Source organism: Populus alba, chromosome 2 (assembly GCF_005239225.2).
Source record: "Populus alba chromosome 2, ASM523922v2, whole genome shotgun sequence".
NCBI classification, from domain to species: Eukaryota; Viridiplantae; Streptophyta; class Magnoliopsida; order Malpighiales; family Salicaceae; genus Populus; species Populus alba.
This window is the reverse complement of record NC_133285.1, coordinates 6,036,459-6,053,223: the sequence shown is the minus strand read 5'-3', so window position 1 is coordinate 6,053,223 and position 16,765 is coordinate 6,036,459. Positions and strand designations below refer to the sequence as shown.

Genomic DNA, 16,765 nt, shown 5'->3' with positions numbered 1-16,765 from the left:
GAATATGATTAATTGATTTTTTTTTTCTAAGAGTTGAAAGTTTGAAAAGTAACATTAGATTTTCATTTGATCGTAGCCAAGTTGTATTATGTGTTTAAAAAAGTGTTTAAAAATATAATAATAGTTGTTTTTTTAAAATATTTTTTATTTCAAAACATATTAAGATAATATTTTTTATCTTTTAAAAATTATTTTTGATATCAACATATTAAAAAAAATCTAAAAATATCAAAAATATATTAATTTAAAATAAAAAAATAAAAATTTTAAAAAATATTTTTCCAACCATAATGCCTAAAACTGCCTAATAGATTGCATATGTGAGACTCCTGCGTCTCATCTAAGGTGTTATTTTTATAAATAAATTTTTTAACTGTCATGTTGCAAAAAAAAAAAAAAATCTCTGATCACTGTGGTATTTTTTTAAAAAAGAGGACCTAAAATTGTGTATTAGTCCGTATTCTTGCATAGAGGTACAAATCCCAGCCCAATACAATGAAAGATTATATATATATAAACACTTCATTCAAGTAATATTAAAAAAGCCCATCATGTTATTTGTTACAGATCCTCCGATGGGTTAAAATATTTTTTTGACCCAAACCCAACTGAAGAAGGCGCGCATATCCTCTGAAAAATTCCCACTTCGTAGCAATTTTTTCCTCCTCTCACTGCCGTCTCCCGCCATCCACTCCGGGGGGAAAAAAAAAAGCTTACACTTTTGGTCTCCACAATTTCATCGAAAAATAGACCAACTCAAGACTCCCTGTCAAATTTATTATTCTATCTCCTCAATTCCGTCTCGAAAAAATAAATAAATTATGTTCCATCTGTGTCATAGAAATCGACGCTACCTTCGTCTTCCTCTCCCTCGCTTGTTCTCCTCTTCTTCTTCATCCTTAAAAATCCCATCGAGCCCCCAAACAATCGCAAAAATTCCCAATGTATCCCTACCCGACCAACTATTCCCCACCAGAATCACCTTATCCATACCAACACAACCACCTCCGCCTCCTCTCTTTCTCGTAGCTCCGTACTCGCTCCCTCTGCCACTCTGGTCTCCGCCGTACTCGCATCCCTCGCTTATAATAATTTACAATCCACAAACCCTAACCCTAACAGCAATAATGATCACAATTCTCTGTACGCTGCATTTGAGAAGACAATTTCAAAACCAAACGAATCTTTTAAAAGAATCGTTTATCACGTGAGGCAAACAGGCGTTTCCGCGTCGGTCTTATGGCAATCTCTAAGGTCTGTGCTTTCTTCTGCAATCATGAGGTGAGGGTTGGATTTGAGCTTCGCGTGGCGTCTTTGTTGGCGGATATTGCTGCAGCAAATGCCGCACGCAGGGCAGCTTTGTTTGGGGCGGGTGGTGGTGCGGTGGTGGATTTGTTATTGGAGACGGTTGCGGTAAGTGGGAACGGGTGTGGTACCCAGGCTGAGGCGGCTAGGGCATTAGCGTGTTTGATTGCGGATCCTAATGTGTCTGCTGATGTTCTTGGGAGGCCTCGTGCTGTGCCTTATTTGCTACGGTTTATATTTTCGTGCCAGCCGAAGAAGAATGTGAGGTTTTTACTTTCTGTGAAGTTTGGTGCTGGTGACTGATTAAATGGTGATTAATTTCAAATATGTTCATTGTTGAGAAGTTTGCAATTTCTTGCCATCTGTGGTCGATTAGTTGTGCTTTTATACGTGTGCGTCTAGTTTATGTGTATGAATGATGTCTGGGGAATGGTAAATTAAGATTTTAATGACTGGTTTTTATGTCAATTTTACTTCATTGTTTCATTTGGTTATGTGCAAGGATATTTAGGCTTCGTAGTCATTCTAAGTGTTTTATTTTTTACCATTGATATATTCCATTTTCGTGGGAGCAGCAATGGAGACGTAGTTCATTCGATATTTCTGATTCTTTGAAAGGTAGGAGCATGCTTGTGGCTGCAATCATGGATACTGTCACATCCAACTGTGATAGCTTAGAAAAGGTTTCATTTAAGCCACCCTTACCAGGAAATGCAGAAATGAGGGACATTGCTGCAGCCATTGAAGTTGTTGAGGAAGGTGGTTTACAGATGGACAATGCAGGTGAAAATGAAGACGATGACGAAGGTGGGAGAGGAATGGAAGCTATTGGAATTAAAATCCTTGAAGGTACAACAGTTTTAGGTCTTTCAAGGACTAGTGGACTTGTGGAGTTGGAGCATTCTGATGCTGTTCATGTTGAATCATTTGGCCAAACTCCTAACACAGTTGCCTTGTTGCATAAGCATGACCATTCGTTTGCAAAAGAAAACCTGTCTTCTGCTGTTGTTTCTGGACTCTGGGATGACCTGTGTTGTCAGCATGTTGCTGTGCCCTTTGCAGCACGGGCATTGGCCAATTGGGCAATGGCATCTGAGGTAAATAGATTTCATATCCAAGAACTGGATCAAGATGGACAAGCTCTCATGACTGCTTTAATGGCACCTGAGAGATCTGTTTGATGGCATGGGAGCTTGGTGGCCTGGTTGCTGTTGGAGGATCGCAAGCTTCCATCGCATCAAGACAAAATATCTGAATTTGAGGTGTTATGTTTGCTAAGGCGCTTTCTGTTGAGTGATGATTATGAGAAACTTGCTGCGATGGAAGCTTATGATGCTTCTAGGGCCCCTGAGCCACAAGAACAGAGTGCAAACACCGAGTTATGCTAGGGCAACTCTCTTAAATGTGCTGTGCAACCATTATACTGGTAATAGTGATGGTAGCGAGACTGAAGCTCAAAACAGAAAAGGTGATTGTGCTCGTTATGGTGACATGATCTTTTTGATTAATCCAGATTTGCCACACTGGAAACATTGTGAAAAAATAGATGGCATGATGATTCAAAAAAATAAATTTTCTTCAACTGAGGATTCTGTCAACAGCATTTCAATTGGGAATAGTGATTTAGATGATTGTATCAGGTCATCCGGTTGCAAGGAATTCCCCAAGGACTCTAATTCAGAGGTTCCAGAGATAGATGTTGTCTTTCTACATGGTTTGTGTGGTGCGCCTTACAAGACGTGGCACATAGCTGAGGACAAACACTCAACTAAGTCTGGCTTGGTTGAGAAGATTGATGAGGAAGCAGGGAAGTTAGGAACATTTTGGCCAGGTGAATGGCTTTCATCAGACTTCAATCGAGCTTGTCTTTTTACCATCAAATACAAGGTTTGTTTTAATTTCGGTACTTCTATAAAAAAGTGCCTGATTCAAAAGAATGGTATTCATCATTTTAAGCCTCTCAACTGGGTTTTTCCTCAGTCACAAGCCTCATCAATGTCTAACTCTTGTTTGAATGTCAATGCAGATAAATCTTACACAGTGGTCCGGAGCTAGCCTGCCTGTTCAGGTTTGTACCCAATTTGTTGATATTGTGGTAGGATTAGTGCATGACTTTATGTTGGGGGTGTGATTTGAGGAGTTTGATTATTAACAATTTGAAAATATTAATCAAACTATTTTGGTGAATGATGGTGATCAATCTATCGATGGCTTTAAAAAGATTAAAAAGATGCAGGTCACTTTGAATTTCAGGAACTTTTTTAAGTTTTTGCTGTTCGGTCATTTTATATACTTACATTGGTAGATTTGTCAAGTTTAATGGTCCAAGACATAAGATTGAGGATTTACATGCATGTCAAGGTTAATGCTTGCATTGCTCATATACATTTGAATTTCTCAAATTAGATGGACAATCCAATTTATAAAACTGGGTCTAATATTTTTAATCATAACTTGGATGATCATATAATATCATCATTATCAACAGTGAAGAATTGTCACTTTGTTGTGAATGTTCTTGTGGTTTCTAATCGTGTTATGTTAGTGACATCTTGTTTGCTGTGAACATCTTTTCCTTTGGGCTTTTAGTATTCCACTTTGTTATAATATTTCTGATTAAAACTTGCAGGAAGTCAGCTCCAGGCTGTTAGAGCAGCTTGTGGATGCCGGCATTGGAAATCATCCTGTTGTATTTGTGACTCATAGGCAAGCTTTATGATTGACATAAGGTGTTATTTATTCTCCAGTTGTCTTAATATCCATTATATTTGGAGCAAAATCGATAAAATCAAAAGTTTTGGGATTCGTTTGATAATGGGGTTATACTTAGCTTGATAGAAGTTTCCCTTAGTTTGTAGTTTATTTAGGTTAATTGCTTTCTTTCTTTCTTTATCTTGTCATAAATAAGTGAAATTGAAAATAATGTATTGAGTGTAAATGATCGAATCTTATTAGGCCATGATTTTATCAATGTTTACAAGATTTAAAGTTCATAATTAAAGAAATATTTAAATATCATAAGTTAAATGGGATAATTTAAAACTATATCAATATAATAATTTAGTGGCTGATAACTTATCAATTTGTTGGAATCAACAATGCAGATCTTGCTATATTTAAAATTTGCAGCTGTTATGATATGCCTTTATTTTGTCAATTATGGGCATTTACCAGCAGGCTTTTTGTGTGCACAGATAAAAGTATATTTCGTAGAACACTATAAATGGAATGTAGGGACTGGTGTAAATATCTGTAAGAGGACTTGTGTTAATTGAAATAGATATTTCCTTGAAAGCCATTGATGTTATGTGATGTGTCGGTATCAACTTGGGTCCCCAACCATGTTCTTCCTTGGACACAGAAGAAACATCAAAGATCTGGAATTTGGACCCATTGTGGTTTCGTGTCTTACTGTAATCCTTATTATTTCTATCTGCATTCACAACATGCTATGATGCATTGGTGTGAGATTTTGTAATAAATGAACTAGATAGCTTGCTTTTGGAATCGAAAATGACTCAGGACTTTTTTATGAAACACGTTCGAAGTTTGTTGTTTGTTTACTCCACGGTTCCACTTTGATGTGGCTGGGCTGGTCTTTCAGTTGTATTCTGCTTGCTCAGAGCATCCTCTTGTTAAGTAACTGTTCACTGCTTGCAGCATGGGAGGCCTGGTCGTCAAGCAGATGCTGTATAGAGCTAAGGCAGAAAATGTTCATAACCTTGTGAACAACACTGTTGGAGTTCTTAGTTTCTGATGTTACTTCAAATTGTAATTCCCGAGATTTTAGCAACTTGTTTTCTTTCACTGACTTGATCAGGTTGGACTCTCAAGGAGTTTAATGTGATTGTTTTTTCCCGATTTCAGGTGTTCTACAGCTGTCCCCACTTTGGCAGTAAACTGGCGGACATGCCTTGGCGAATTGGCCTTGTGCTTCGTCCTGCTCCATCTGTTAGTACACAATCCAATACATAATTGTTGGTCTACAGAATTTAATAATAGATAAATTTGTTATTGTCCGCGGTATAACTTTAACCTTTTTACTTTACCCCCAGATGGATGAAAATCATCAAAGACCCAAACCAAAGGTGAAAATCATTGTCCGCCCCTGCTCCTATTGGTTTTGGGAAAGAAAGTCCTTATGCTCCTCTCTTTCCTTCGGAACCTCCACATTAATTGACTGATAAAAGTTGATTTTCTTGTTCATAGATAGGAGAGCTGAGGAGTGGTTCTCCAAGACTTGTTGAACTTAATGATTTTATCCGCCAGCTTCATAAGAAGGGACTGGTTGAAGTCCTTGTGAGGTAATAAATTTGAACTTTCTCTTTCTTGTTTGATACTCGTCCTCTCCTTGTGTTCAGATCAATGGGGAGCGTGATGGATGCTGGGCACTGCTTTGCAGACCAAGGTAACTTCAATTGTTGAAGGATATGGAGGATGGGCCTGGAGGATGGAAATTGTGCCAATCGAATCAGCTTACCCTGGATTTGGTGAACTCGTTGTTCGTGTGACCTGGAAACTTTTCTTTCACCTTCCTCCTTCTTTATACCTTTTAAGATGGTGGATGTGTTTATTGGATTCTATTACTTCTGGAAGGGTTGGGGTTGGTTTTACCAAACCAATGCTTCTTTTTTGTTCTCCCTCTGAAGTTTCATAGCTCGAGCCTTTTTCAGAGGCCAAAACATGCTGTCAAAATGCTATACGTGTTAGACTTCTGTAGAATCTTGCGATTGACTCTTTCATTAAAAACACTGAAACAGGTTCTAGAGTCGACAGATCACATAAATTCATGCAAGCCAGTGTGCCGCGCTGATCCTTCGTATACCGAGACATTAAAATTCTTACAGAAGCTGAAGACCCGTTACTCGTGAAGATGAAGAGATGTTCACCGTGAAATTGTTGTCAATAACCACACCGAACTTTGAACACTGAGACTTGATATTAGCGATGATTAGATTTCAAGGAAGCTGCGGGATACAAAATTTGACTTTGAAGAGAGACCGATTCCAAATTTGATGGGCTGTTGGTTGGATTACTAACTGTACAAGATGAAGCTTCGGGACCTGACAGGATGCAGCATACAGATGATCAATTTGTTCTCTAACCATCATCACAAGAAAGTTCTAGGTTTTTGGTCCCAATATTTTTTTTAAAAATTGTACACTAGTCTTGTATATCGTACATTTCTACCTCATTCATGGATTTATCTGTAAATAAACCATTCATGCGTCTGTATATAAAAATACCGTTGAGAGGAAGAAGAGAAATAAATTGAGAAATGGAGAACAAACTTGTTATTTATGTTTTTCACATACCTTTGATCTTCCATTGAATGTATTGGATAATCCATCTAAAGTAGCAGCGGCATGTTACTGTAGGGTTGAAGGGGTGGGATGAATCTGGTCGAATATGCCACGTGTATAGACAGCTGTCGTTGGAATTAATTAGTAGCCCGTAACAGTTGAAAGAAAAAAGCAGGAGACCATTATCCTTAGATAATTTGGGCGGAGTGTATTACTCAGTTGCAGCCCACTAAGCAAAGATCAAACCTCATCATCGTCTAATAGTAGAGCAGGAGAGGAGAGGAGACGTTTTTTCCTCTCTTTTTTTTTTCAAGTTTTTTTTATTAATATTCTTAAATGATTTCATCATTCTAATTAAATCAGATTCATGATTTAACGAGTTATAAATTTTAGATATTAAATCAAGTTTAAAAAATTAACTTGAATTTATTTGATTTTTTTTTAATTATTTTTAAGCTGATTTTTTTTGAAATTTTGCTTTTTTTTTCTTTCCTGTTTATCTTTTAGGTTAGGTTGGTATTAGGTTTGGTAATTTGGATAGATTTAGATCTGATTCTTTTTATTTTTTTTTGTTATATTTTTTTTCATATTATTTAAATTACTAATTGAATTAATGACTACATCAAATTTATTTTTATTCGACCCGTTACGAGACTCGTTAGGAAACACCTGCAACAAATCTAATTTTATAATGAAAAGAAAGTCTTTAGTAAATTTTCCCCTTTTCCCCTCTCTAATTAATGGTTTTAAAAAATTCTAAATTTGAATCGATGTCACTATCAACATTTCAACCAATGCTCTTCACTCCTCATATTCAAATATATCGAACATTATACAAAAATTCAATATTTTCATTATATATTTTTTCTTCTATCTTGGACTTTATTTGTGTAAGCTTCTATTTCTGCTGTTTATATTAAAAATATGTAAAATGACGACAGAAGTAACATCTTAGACAAACATACTCTTAGTTCAGGCATCATTGTCAATTTCAAATCATTTGTTTTTTCATGAAGTTGTCATTAATTCTATTAAAAGTAGGACTTTACGGGTAGAAAACTTAATGCAAAAAGTTCTTACCAGCATTGCTGAGGTAATTAATTTTATGTATTGATTTTATAAACCATTTATATGGCAAGGAAATTAGTATCATGAAACCTGTCTTCCTTTTTTTTTTTGTGGTTTTTTTTTTTACTTTAATTATAGAGTCTAATATACCTAAATTTTTTTCACACTAGTTGTACTTCAGATCTGGGAAACGGTGGAAAACCACATCTTTTCCCAATCATGAAAAACCTCGGCGTTTCGTTTTCACTTCATTGGCCTATAAATCCTGGCCTGCAGCATTAAAGAATATTTCCCGAATGGCAGTCGGTGACTCACAAAAGTTATAATATATAAAAAAATAAAATGTATTTACACCAGCTGTTAAAAATGCTATATTAAAATAATATATATATTTAATAAAATACATAAAAAAGAACAAAAAAAAACAATTCAAAATAAAAAATTCAAAAAAACACCACACTCCAAAAACACCCGAAATAAATCCAAAACCAATATAAAAACAACTGAAAAATATCCCTACAGTACCCAAAAAAGCAAAGCAAAGGCAGCTGGCGGCGGATCCATGAGGGCAAGCCAAAAACCAAAACAGTATCACATGCATATCCCCTGGTTTTATCAGAATCAACGGCTGTGATCAGAAGCCACCCCTCAATCCGACGGCCTTAAACATAACCGCGTTTCCAACTCCATCCTGATAAAAGAAAAGAAAAGAAAAAGAAGTTGACACTCACAAATCCTCTCCTCTCAGACCCTAACCGTCTCTCTCTAAAACTTCAGATTCGTTTCCTTTCAGCTCATAAAAACCTATTTCTTTTTCTACAATTTAATTCATAAAGAGAGAAAAATAAATATTAGATCTATTCTTACACCATTATTATCTAATAGAAAGATGCAATCCAGCGGTTCCGACTCACAGCCACAACAAGAGCAGAATAAACGGCAACAGCAGCAAGGACAACAACCGCCGCCTCCACCGCAACAACAACAGTGGATGCCTATGCAGTACCCGGCGGCGGCTATGGTAATGCAGCACATGCCGCCTCAACATTATGGATTGCCGCCTCCACAACACTACATGGCTGCTACTGCGTACCACCAGTACCAGCATCACCACCATCTCCTGCATGTACAGCAGCAGCAGCAGCAAAGAGAAGGATCCAGTGGAGATAATAAAACTATATGGATTGGTGACTTGCATCACTGGATGGATGAGAGTTATTTACATACCTGCTTTGCTTCTACTGGCGAGGTATGGATATGAAATATTTTTGTATTTTCCGTTCATATATATCAAAATTCATTTTTATTTTTATTCTTTAAAATGCACATGTTGGATGATTGTTTTCATTAATTTCAATATTGTTTGAGGATTACAAAGAAGAAATCCTTGTATTAAATATACCTGAAAGTTTGAAGAGCATGTAGGGAATGGCCTGTAAAGCGTTGGTGGTGTTTTGTAACTTAAGAACTTGTTTGAAAATGATATTCTAACACTAACAATTAAGAATCACTGAAACATGGTTCCATGCACAGAATATCGATGATGATAGAATTTGTTGTGTCGAAATAACGTATTTTTAAGATACCTATTGAAGGCATAAACTTTGCTACTTATATTTGATAACATGCATTTATCTTATACAAGGAGCTAGTGCTTTTAACGTGGATATTCTTATTGTACTTGTTCAAATAATGCAATGCATTACTGTACAGGTAGGCAAAGGAATGATTGCTCTTTATAATTTTAATGAAAGAAATTGTTTTTGCAGTTTGGTGACTGTGCTCTTTCGTGTCTGACAACCAGTGTTGTATATTGACAGATTGCTTCTATCAAGGTTATTCGCAGTAAGCAGACAGCTTTGTCGGAGGGCTATGGGTTTGTGGAATTTTTTACACATGCCACAGCTGAGAAAGTTCTACAGAACTATGGTGGCATTCTGATGCCTAACACAGAACAGCCTTTCCGCCTCAATTGGGCAACATTTAGCACGGGTGACAAGCGATCAGATAATACTCCTGATCTTTCTATTTTTGTAGGAGACTTAGCTGCAGATGTTACTGATAGTTTATTGCAAGAAACTTTTGCGAGCAAATATCAATCTGTTAAATCTGCAAAAGTTGTATTTGATGCCAATACTGGTCGTTCAAAAGGTTATGGCTTTGTGAGGTTTGGAGATGATACTGAAAGAACACAGGCAATGACTGAAATGAATGGTGTATATTGTTCGAGCAGGCCTATGCGTATTGGTGCTGCAACCCCCAGGAAGTCCTCTGGATATCAGCAAAAAGGTATTAGAGTACTGTTCTTTCTTTGAATCTTTATCATACAAGTTCTTTCTTTGAATCTTTATCATATTGAACTCTTCTTGTCTTATTTTTTAGGCGGATATGCATCAAATGGTGCTTCCTCCCAAGGCTTCCAATCGGATGGCGATTCCAGCAAAGCAACAGTGAGATTTCCAGCTTCTTTGTGCAGTTTTAATCTTTAGGATGCCCATGTTTTTTCTTTGAATAGACTATGTTTCTGTGTAGATATTTGTTGGAGGGCTTGACCCTAATGTCACTGATGAAGATCTCAAGCAGCCTTTCTCTCAGTATGGTGAGATAGTGTCCGTTAAAATACCAGTCAGTAAAGGATGTGGGTTTGTACAATTTGCCAACAGGTAAAACTTTGTGGCTGTAACTCTGCTTTGCCTTAACAATATGTGAATAATAAAGTATTGGTTGGTTATTCCTTCATTACAGAGTTACTACATGATTCTCTATCTAACTTCAATTGTCAGGAATAATGCGGAAGAAGCATTGCAGAAGTTGAATGGAACAGTAATTGGCAAGCAAACTGTGCGTCTTTCTTGGGGTCGCAATCCAGCAAATAAGCAGGTATTGATTCTCCCTCCCTTTCTCTCCACAGACACCTTACATCATATCTTTCTTTCATTACCTTACCGGATAGGATGTGTTTAGAATAAATACGAACTCTTTTTGGAAAAAAAAGAGAGAGAGTCCGCAGTATAGAGTTCAAGTGTAATTAGCTTGCTCAGAACTGTTTTTATTTTTAAGCTTGGTAGGATAGCTGTTTATTTACATCTGAAGGATGTTTTGACATATTTTGTAAGAAAGTGTTGACTGCTATTGAAATTGTAGTCTTATCAAAACTGAGAATCTTTACAACTTTCTCTGAAGTCGTCATATTCTATACTACATGTCCAAAGCAACTATTATTAGAAATCATCTGTTTAATGGGTTCATATTCTGTTTCAAGCTCTTTTTTTTTTTCTTTCCCTTTTGTTTTTGATACATTTCAAGCTTGTTTATTGTGCTGGTATTGTTGGGATTTGGCAGCATAGAGCAGATTTCAGCAGTCCCTGGAATGGGGCATACTATGGAGGGCAGATTTATGATGGTTATGGATATGCTCTGCCACCACCTCATGATCCAAGCACGTATGCTGCGGCATATGGGGCTTACCCTATGTATGGCCACCACCAACAGCAAGTAAGCTGAGTGAATTGTATCTCGAAAGAGCATGATGTAGCTCTGGTAATCAGTATTAATCATGCTAGAAGGGGAAATTTGTTTCATTTCTCTTCAATTCCATCGTTTCTGTAAAATTCTTATAAATCTCTACGATTTTTGTGGAGTGGAACTGAATTTTGATGACTTGAGGTAGCTTTATAGGGATTTAATTTATCATTTGCTTAGGATTATAGTAGTTGAAGAAAAACTTTATCAATTGGAATAGATTGTTTTGCAGTATATATGCTGTCTGAATAAAGTTGTGCTCCAGAGCGTGAGTCTGCCAACCTCTTTTCTAAATCTGCTCTAGTATGAGTTAATTGCCTTAGTTTGTCCAATATTTATTCGAGTAGGATGAATGTTTGCAGAGGTGCTCGATACTTTCTTGCTATAATATCAGTTCATTTTAAGCGTTCGCGAGGATGACTAAAATCTGTGATTTCATTTCTTAAAAGGATCTAGGGGTGTTTTAATGTTTGAGCGACATCTCTCTCTTTTTAAAGGGGTGGAATGTGATCTAAGAGGTGCACATGCCTGGCAATTGCTCTTAGTTGTTAAGCCTTGGTTTTCCATTTTGAAGGAGTACTGGCGTTCTTCGAGGGAAAAAAAAATTATACACCGAGCACTTGGCCTTCTTACTAGCCAGTTTAATTTATACCAGATGACTCGATGCGTTTGATTGAATAGGTTTGAATGCAACAGAATGTATTATTATTATTATTTTTCTTATTCAGTATATGATGTTGTCAATCACGTGCCCCAGTCCCCAGCAGTTCAGCCTTTCATCCGTTTATTGCCGATGCAATAGAGACAGTTAGGGTACCGTTTTTTTCCGAGGAAAACATTTTTTCATAATTTTTTTTTAAAACGAGTTTTTTTTAATTGTTTGAATGTATTAAGCTTGTAAAATTATTTTTTATTTATTTTTTAATATTAATAGGAAAAAGAAATTGTAATGTTAGTGATAAAAATAATAAAGTGATGATAATTATATTGATAGTGTTTATAGAGATAAAGAAAAATTGAAAACTATGCTTATTTATCATATTCATTTTAATTTTAATTTTTAAAATGAAAAATTGAAAACTATGTTTATTTGTTTAAAATTTGAAGAATCTTTCTACTGATAAAAACCAAAAGAAAAAAAAGTTCAAGCTCATAGCTACTATAAAAAAATCGAAAACATAATTTATAATAATATTCACCTTAACCTTTTGTGTTTATAATAATCTAACTATAAAAATGTTACTTTTATATTATTTAAATTAAGAACTATCATGAAAGAGTTCAACTTGTTAAATTAAAAATTTATTATTTTATATTATACTTAATTATAGAAAAGAAATATGAAATTAATGAAATGGCAAAAATAGAAGCAGTGGCAGTGGCATGATAACGGCTACAAGTAGATAAGCGACCAGTGGCCAGCAGCCTGAAAGGCATCTGAATCTACACAATTCCATGCTGTCGGCGATCTTAAAAAAATAGAGGCAACGGAATCCACGAAGCATGAACCTCCCCGTATGGCACGTGTTGCCCAAATACGATGATGTTAAGACCTTTTATCCCAAGTGGTCTTACTGTTACAAGTCAACATCATTAACGGTGGTAATCAGTGTTAGTGGACCCCAGAAGCAATCACGATGTGCGGTTCCTTCCAATCGTCCATTCGGGGCGCCCAGAGGTCGTGCTGGTCTCGTGGTGCGCTAGGGTTTGGCCATTCTTTAATCTCCGCATTAGGTCGTGTTAGATTCTCTATGATGATTAGGGATAATGGTATTTCAAATAACTGTATTTTTTTTATTTAAATACTTATGTAACCCAACTTATAAAACTTAGAGGAGATAACAGAAACACCCTTATTTTTATAAATTTTGATTTTAAAAACAATTTAATCATTATTATTTCTAAAATAAAGCAAAAAAAACCTAAAGGGTTCATCTTACCATGCCAAATTGGATGGATTGGATTTTATTCCTCTATTTGTTTTTATAATTTTAAATACTTTGAACATGGATGAACTAATTATCAAATATGGTTATTCGATTATTTAGTTTTAGTTTGGATAAATTTGATTTAATTTTTAATTGACTGATCAGTATTTAAAAATAAAATGCAAACCAAATCGAAATGCTATTTATTTTTTCAATTTTTATTTAGTTTTTTTTTTATCGATAGAATAGTGTTTTTCTTTTAATATAGAAATTGATTTTATTATTTCTATAATTCTTTGAGCACCTTTTTTAATGCGTAGAAAAGAATTCCGTGATTTATATTCAACGTGTTAAAGGAATTACATTGGCCAAGTATATACCGTGTGGTATCGTTATTCCAAGACTTGTAAGATGTAAACAATGGAGAATTATTGACTCCAAACTCATTTTTTTATTCCTCTCTCCAAATTTATTCAAATCCAATTAAATGAAATAATAAAATTGATTCTGAAAAGCGAATTTATTCTCGTAATTAAATTAAATAATTAAAAAAAGAAATTAATTTAAGAGTAACAATCAACTTCATTTCGGATTAGCATCTTTTCCAGATGGTGACCTGACTGAACGAAGCTGTTTCTGGTGTGAAAGTCGTGCAGCAAACCTACAAAAACAAGAGGAAAATCAAATTAAATAACTGAAGGCATAAGGTGCTATTAATTATACGCTGAGAACAGATTTATACGTTATGAGAGCCTCTTCATTTGTCAACTTATTAGCAGGCTCATAGACACCGGTATCCAGATTCACCCTTGATACTGGTTTCTTCAACAATCCTTCGCCAACTTTCACAAGTTTTTCTAAATTTTCTTTGGTGGCAATATCCACGGATGCAAGTGTTCCAGTCAATGTATCGTCCTGCATTTTGAGCACATTTATAAATTACTTCACTACACAAGTCAATACATACATACATACATACATATATCTATGAACCTGAAATATACCTGAATTCGGAGATAATTTTTTTCTGAACGGAGGGCTTGAAAAACAGTTCCGAGGTGAAGGTCAACCATGTCACTGCTGGCATGCGTGAAAATATCCACCAATGGAGTAGAATTGTCACTAGTCAACCATCCCAAGACACCCCACTTTGCTGCCTTATTTGCATCGTACTTTTCTTCTGTTTTTGCTGTACCAGTCCCAAGAGACAGTACCAGGAATCGCCCATAGTCCGTGGGCTTCACGGGGAAGAAGTCAGGGCTTTCCCGATTGATTTCTTTGGATACTTCACCCATAGCAACTAAAGTCTGATCGATAAACCAAATATAAATGAAAAATAAGCATTTTGTGCAACAACTGTAGTTATACAAGATTAATTAAGATTTGTGATATGGATTAGTATAGATTACTATATAAATAGATATATATATACCGGATTATTAGCAGCCACACCGCCATCAACAAGATTGAAACTCCTCACTTTGCCCTCCGAATCATTGGTTTCAAAATAATAGGCTGGGAGATAAGTTGGGGCAGCTGAAGTTCCAATGCATATATCGGATAGAAGAGCATCGGTGGATGGATCATTCTTCACCTGAACCGAAAAGTCGTATTGTGAGGGAATTGTTATTTCTCCTGATCAGCGTTGATATGACTCTTTTCAACTTGCAGAGTAAGAAAACAATATTTAGAGATCTATACGAATTAACCTGATAGCTAGAAAAGATGGTGGGCTGGAGGTATTTGATGTCAAAAGTTGGGATCACAACATTTGTCAAGGTCTGATGCAATCGCTTATCTCCCAATTTCTCCTTGACAATGCTATGTAAATATTTGCCATCATATGTTGGCCCTCTTAAAGCCTTGATCAGATTACCAGCAGCTGCAAACGGAGACCTATTGGAAAAGGAGAATAATTAGTTAATATCAAGGATACTGAAAATATATAGATTGAGAAAACAATATTCTTCATGCAAATCTAATTAATTCACTATTATGATGTGATAATTACCTATCCTGGGGGAAGATTCTTGGGCTGTTCTCAAGATAGAAGTCATTGATATCTTTGGCAGCAAACAAAGGGCGATTTTGCTCGTTTGGGGCAGTTAGCATGGCAGTGACCAGGCCACCGGTGCTAGTCCCTGAAATCACATCAAAATAGTCCGCGAGTCTTGCATCTTCACCATCCAGCTTCTTCACGTTTGCATTAAAAAATGAATGAACATAAAATTATATACTTGAAGTCTTTGAATCGACAACACACATTTGATTCTTTTTATCATGAACATTAATATTGGAATTGGAACGTGCAAGCAGGTAGCTAATCAAACGAGTTGTGTTAATTAAATGCACATTTTCATGCACGTGGTAATATAAAGTTCAAATAAAAGTCGAAGGTTACAACTTATCCCAACTTATCACCATGAGCGCGCAAAAAAAGTACGATTTCTACCTGAAGTTCGGACTCCAAAAAGGCAAGGATAGTCCCTGGTATGATCCCTCTAATTCCACCTCCATCAATGCTAAGAACAGTGATTAGGTTTCCATAAGTTGGTGGTTGATTGGGTGATCCTGGAGTTTCCATATGAGCGATAAGATAGGTGCAAAAAAAATTTAAAAAGGAATGACGAGAGAACTAGGATATGGAAGAGATTGCTAACTAGCTGGAGAGTCTTAGCTTGAGATCTCCAAAAGGAATGTGAAGGTATAATTTATAGACTTCAGGACTTCAAAAGTTGGAAGCTTTCAACAGGCTGAAAGTTGAAACATACTACTCATCCAAATTAACAATTCAACGCGTCTGAACTTTCCCGGATGGAGGGGTCCCGTTTTAAATGGGTCGAGACTCCAGAGGTTTTCTGTTACTGTCTCTAGTTCCAAGTTGGACCACATGTATACGCACTTGTGGTAAGGGGAATAGTAAGTTATTAAAAACTCTGAAATTACAAAACGGTTCAATTACGAGATTGATAAGGTCATGAAACCTTCCACATTGGATTATGCTTTTCATTATTATGTTTGAATGTAGACTTTGTTTCTAAACTTGGTTGATATGTAAAAACAAGTGTAAATGTTTAATGTTCATAAATATAAAAATATATATGACATGGAAGAATATGTGTATCGAATGAATTACTGTGAAGCCTTTGAATGAGCTTCAATTGAACTTTTTTGTTTTACTTGGTGACCAAAGGTATTTATAGGTCTCAATCATGTTAATTGAACTCATGAAGAGTGGTGTTACAAATACCTCATGGTAAGTGGAGTTGCAAGTATCTAGGGATGCATGGAGTTACAGGTGTCTCGTGGTGCGTGGGGTTGCAGGTCAGTTGTTAGTTGCTATATGATTGCTGGAGTTGGTGCTTCTGCTTCTACACAGAGAATTTGGTGTGCACAAGAACATCGAATGGGTGGTTTAGTATTGCATAAAGTGTGCTCAAAAAGGTGCTGTGTGATATCGCTCTAACTTTTTTGAATTAAAAAATTACATTAAGGTGTGTGTTTGAGATAAAGGTTTTGCGTTCAGCCTAAAAATATCGCGATCAACCCATTAGGCTTAGATAGCGTTGGGCTAGGGTATCTGGTTATGGGCTATACCTAAACGGATGGTTAGGATTCCTAGTTGTTTGTTTGTTTGTT

The 16,765-nt window shown here is 36.0% G+C and overlaps 2 protein-coding genes and 1 pseudogene across 2 annotated transcripts; 2 read left to right on the top strand and 1 right to left on the bottom strand.

Annotated features, from left to right (window-relative positions):
• The first annotated feature begins 568 nt into the window (after positions 1–568).
• Positions 569–6,606, top strand: LOC118028080 (uncharacterized; annotated as a pseudogene).
• Positions 6,607–8,388: 1,782 nt separating this feature from the next.
• Positions 8,389–11,607, top strand: LOC118028072 (polyadenylate-binding protein RBP47). The gene is made up of 6 exons (XM_035031596.2): positions 8,389–8,925; positions 9,497–9,965; positions 10,059–10,126; positions 10,209–10,339; positions 10,460–10,556; positions 11,019–11,607. The coding sequence occupies exons 1-6, from the start codon at positions 8,566–8,568 to the stop codon at positions 11,178–11,180; spliced, it is 1,287 nt and encodes a 428-aa protein (XP_034887487.1). The 5' UTR covers positions 8,389–8,565; the 3' UTR covers positions 11,181–11,607.
• A 1,971-nt stretch (positions 11,608–13,578) lies between these two features.
• On the bottom strand, positions 13,579–15,791 carry LOC118028073 (patatin-like protein 2). Its single transcript, XM_035031597.2, has 7 exons — positions 15,579–15,791; positions 15,138–15,319; positions 14,836–15,022; positions 14,559–14,720; positions 14,131–14,433; positions 13,869–14,041; positions 13,579–13,787 (listed from the first exon to the last, which is right to left on the bottom strand). The coding sequence occupies exons 1-7, from the start codon at positions 15,708–15,710 to the stop codon at positions 13,709–13,711; spliced, it is 1,218 nt and encodes a 405-aa protein (XP_034887488.1). The 5' UTR covers positions 15,711–15,791; the 3' UTR covers positions 13,579–13,708.
• Positions 15,792–16,765: the final 974 nt, after the last annotated feature.

What these genes read in the sequence shown, in the direction of transcription:
- LOC118028072 (XM_035031596.2), top strand. Translation starts at nt 8,566, where the DNA reads ATGCAATCCAGCGGTTCCGACTCACAGCCACAACAAGAGCAGAATAAA. An exon ending in GCTTTGCTTCTACTGGCGAG is followed by an intron (nt 8,926 to 9,496) that starts GTATGGATATGA and finishes GTATATTGACAG; the next exon opens with ATTGCTTCTATCAAGGTTAT. An exon ending in GCAATCCAGCAAATAAGCAG is followed by an intron (nt 10,557 to 11,018) that starts GTATTGATTCTC and finishes GGGATTTGGCAG; the next exon opens with CATAGAGCAGATTTCAGCAG.
- LOC118028073 (XM_035031597.2), bottom strand. Translation starts at nt 15,710, where the DNA reads ATGGAAACTCCAGGATCACCCAATCAACCACCAACTTATGGAAACCTA. An exon ending in TTTTGGAGTCCGAACTTCAG is followed by an intron (nt 15,320 to 15,578) that starts GTAGAAATCGTA and finishes GCAAACGTGAAG; the next exon opens with AAGCTGGATGGTGAAGATGC. An exon ending in AGAATCTTCCCCCAGGATAG is followed by an intron (nt 15,023 to 15,137) that starts GTAATTATCACA and finishes CTTTTCCAATAG; the next exon opens with GTCTCCGTTTGCAGCTGCTG.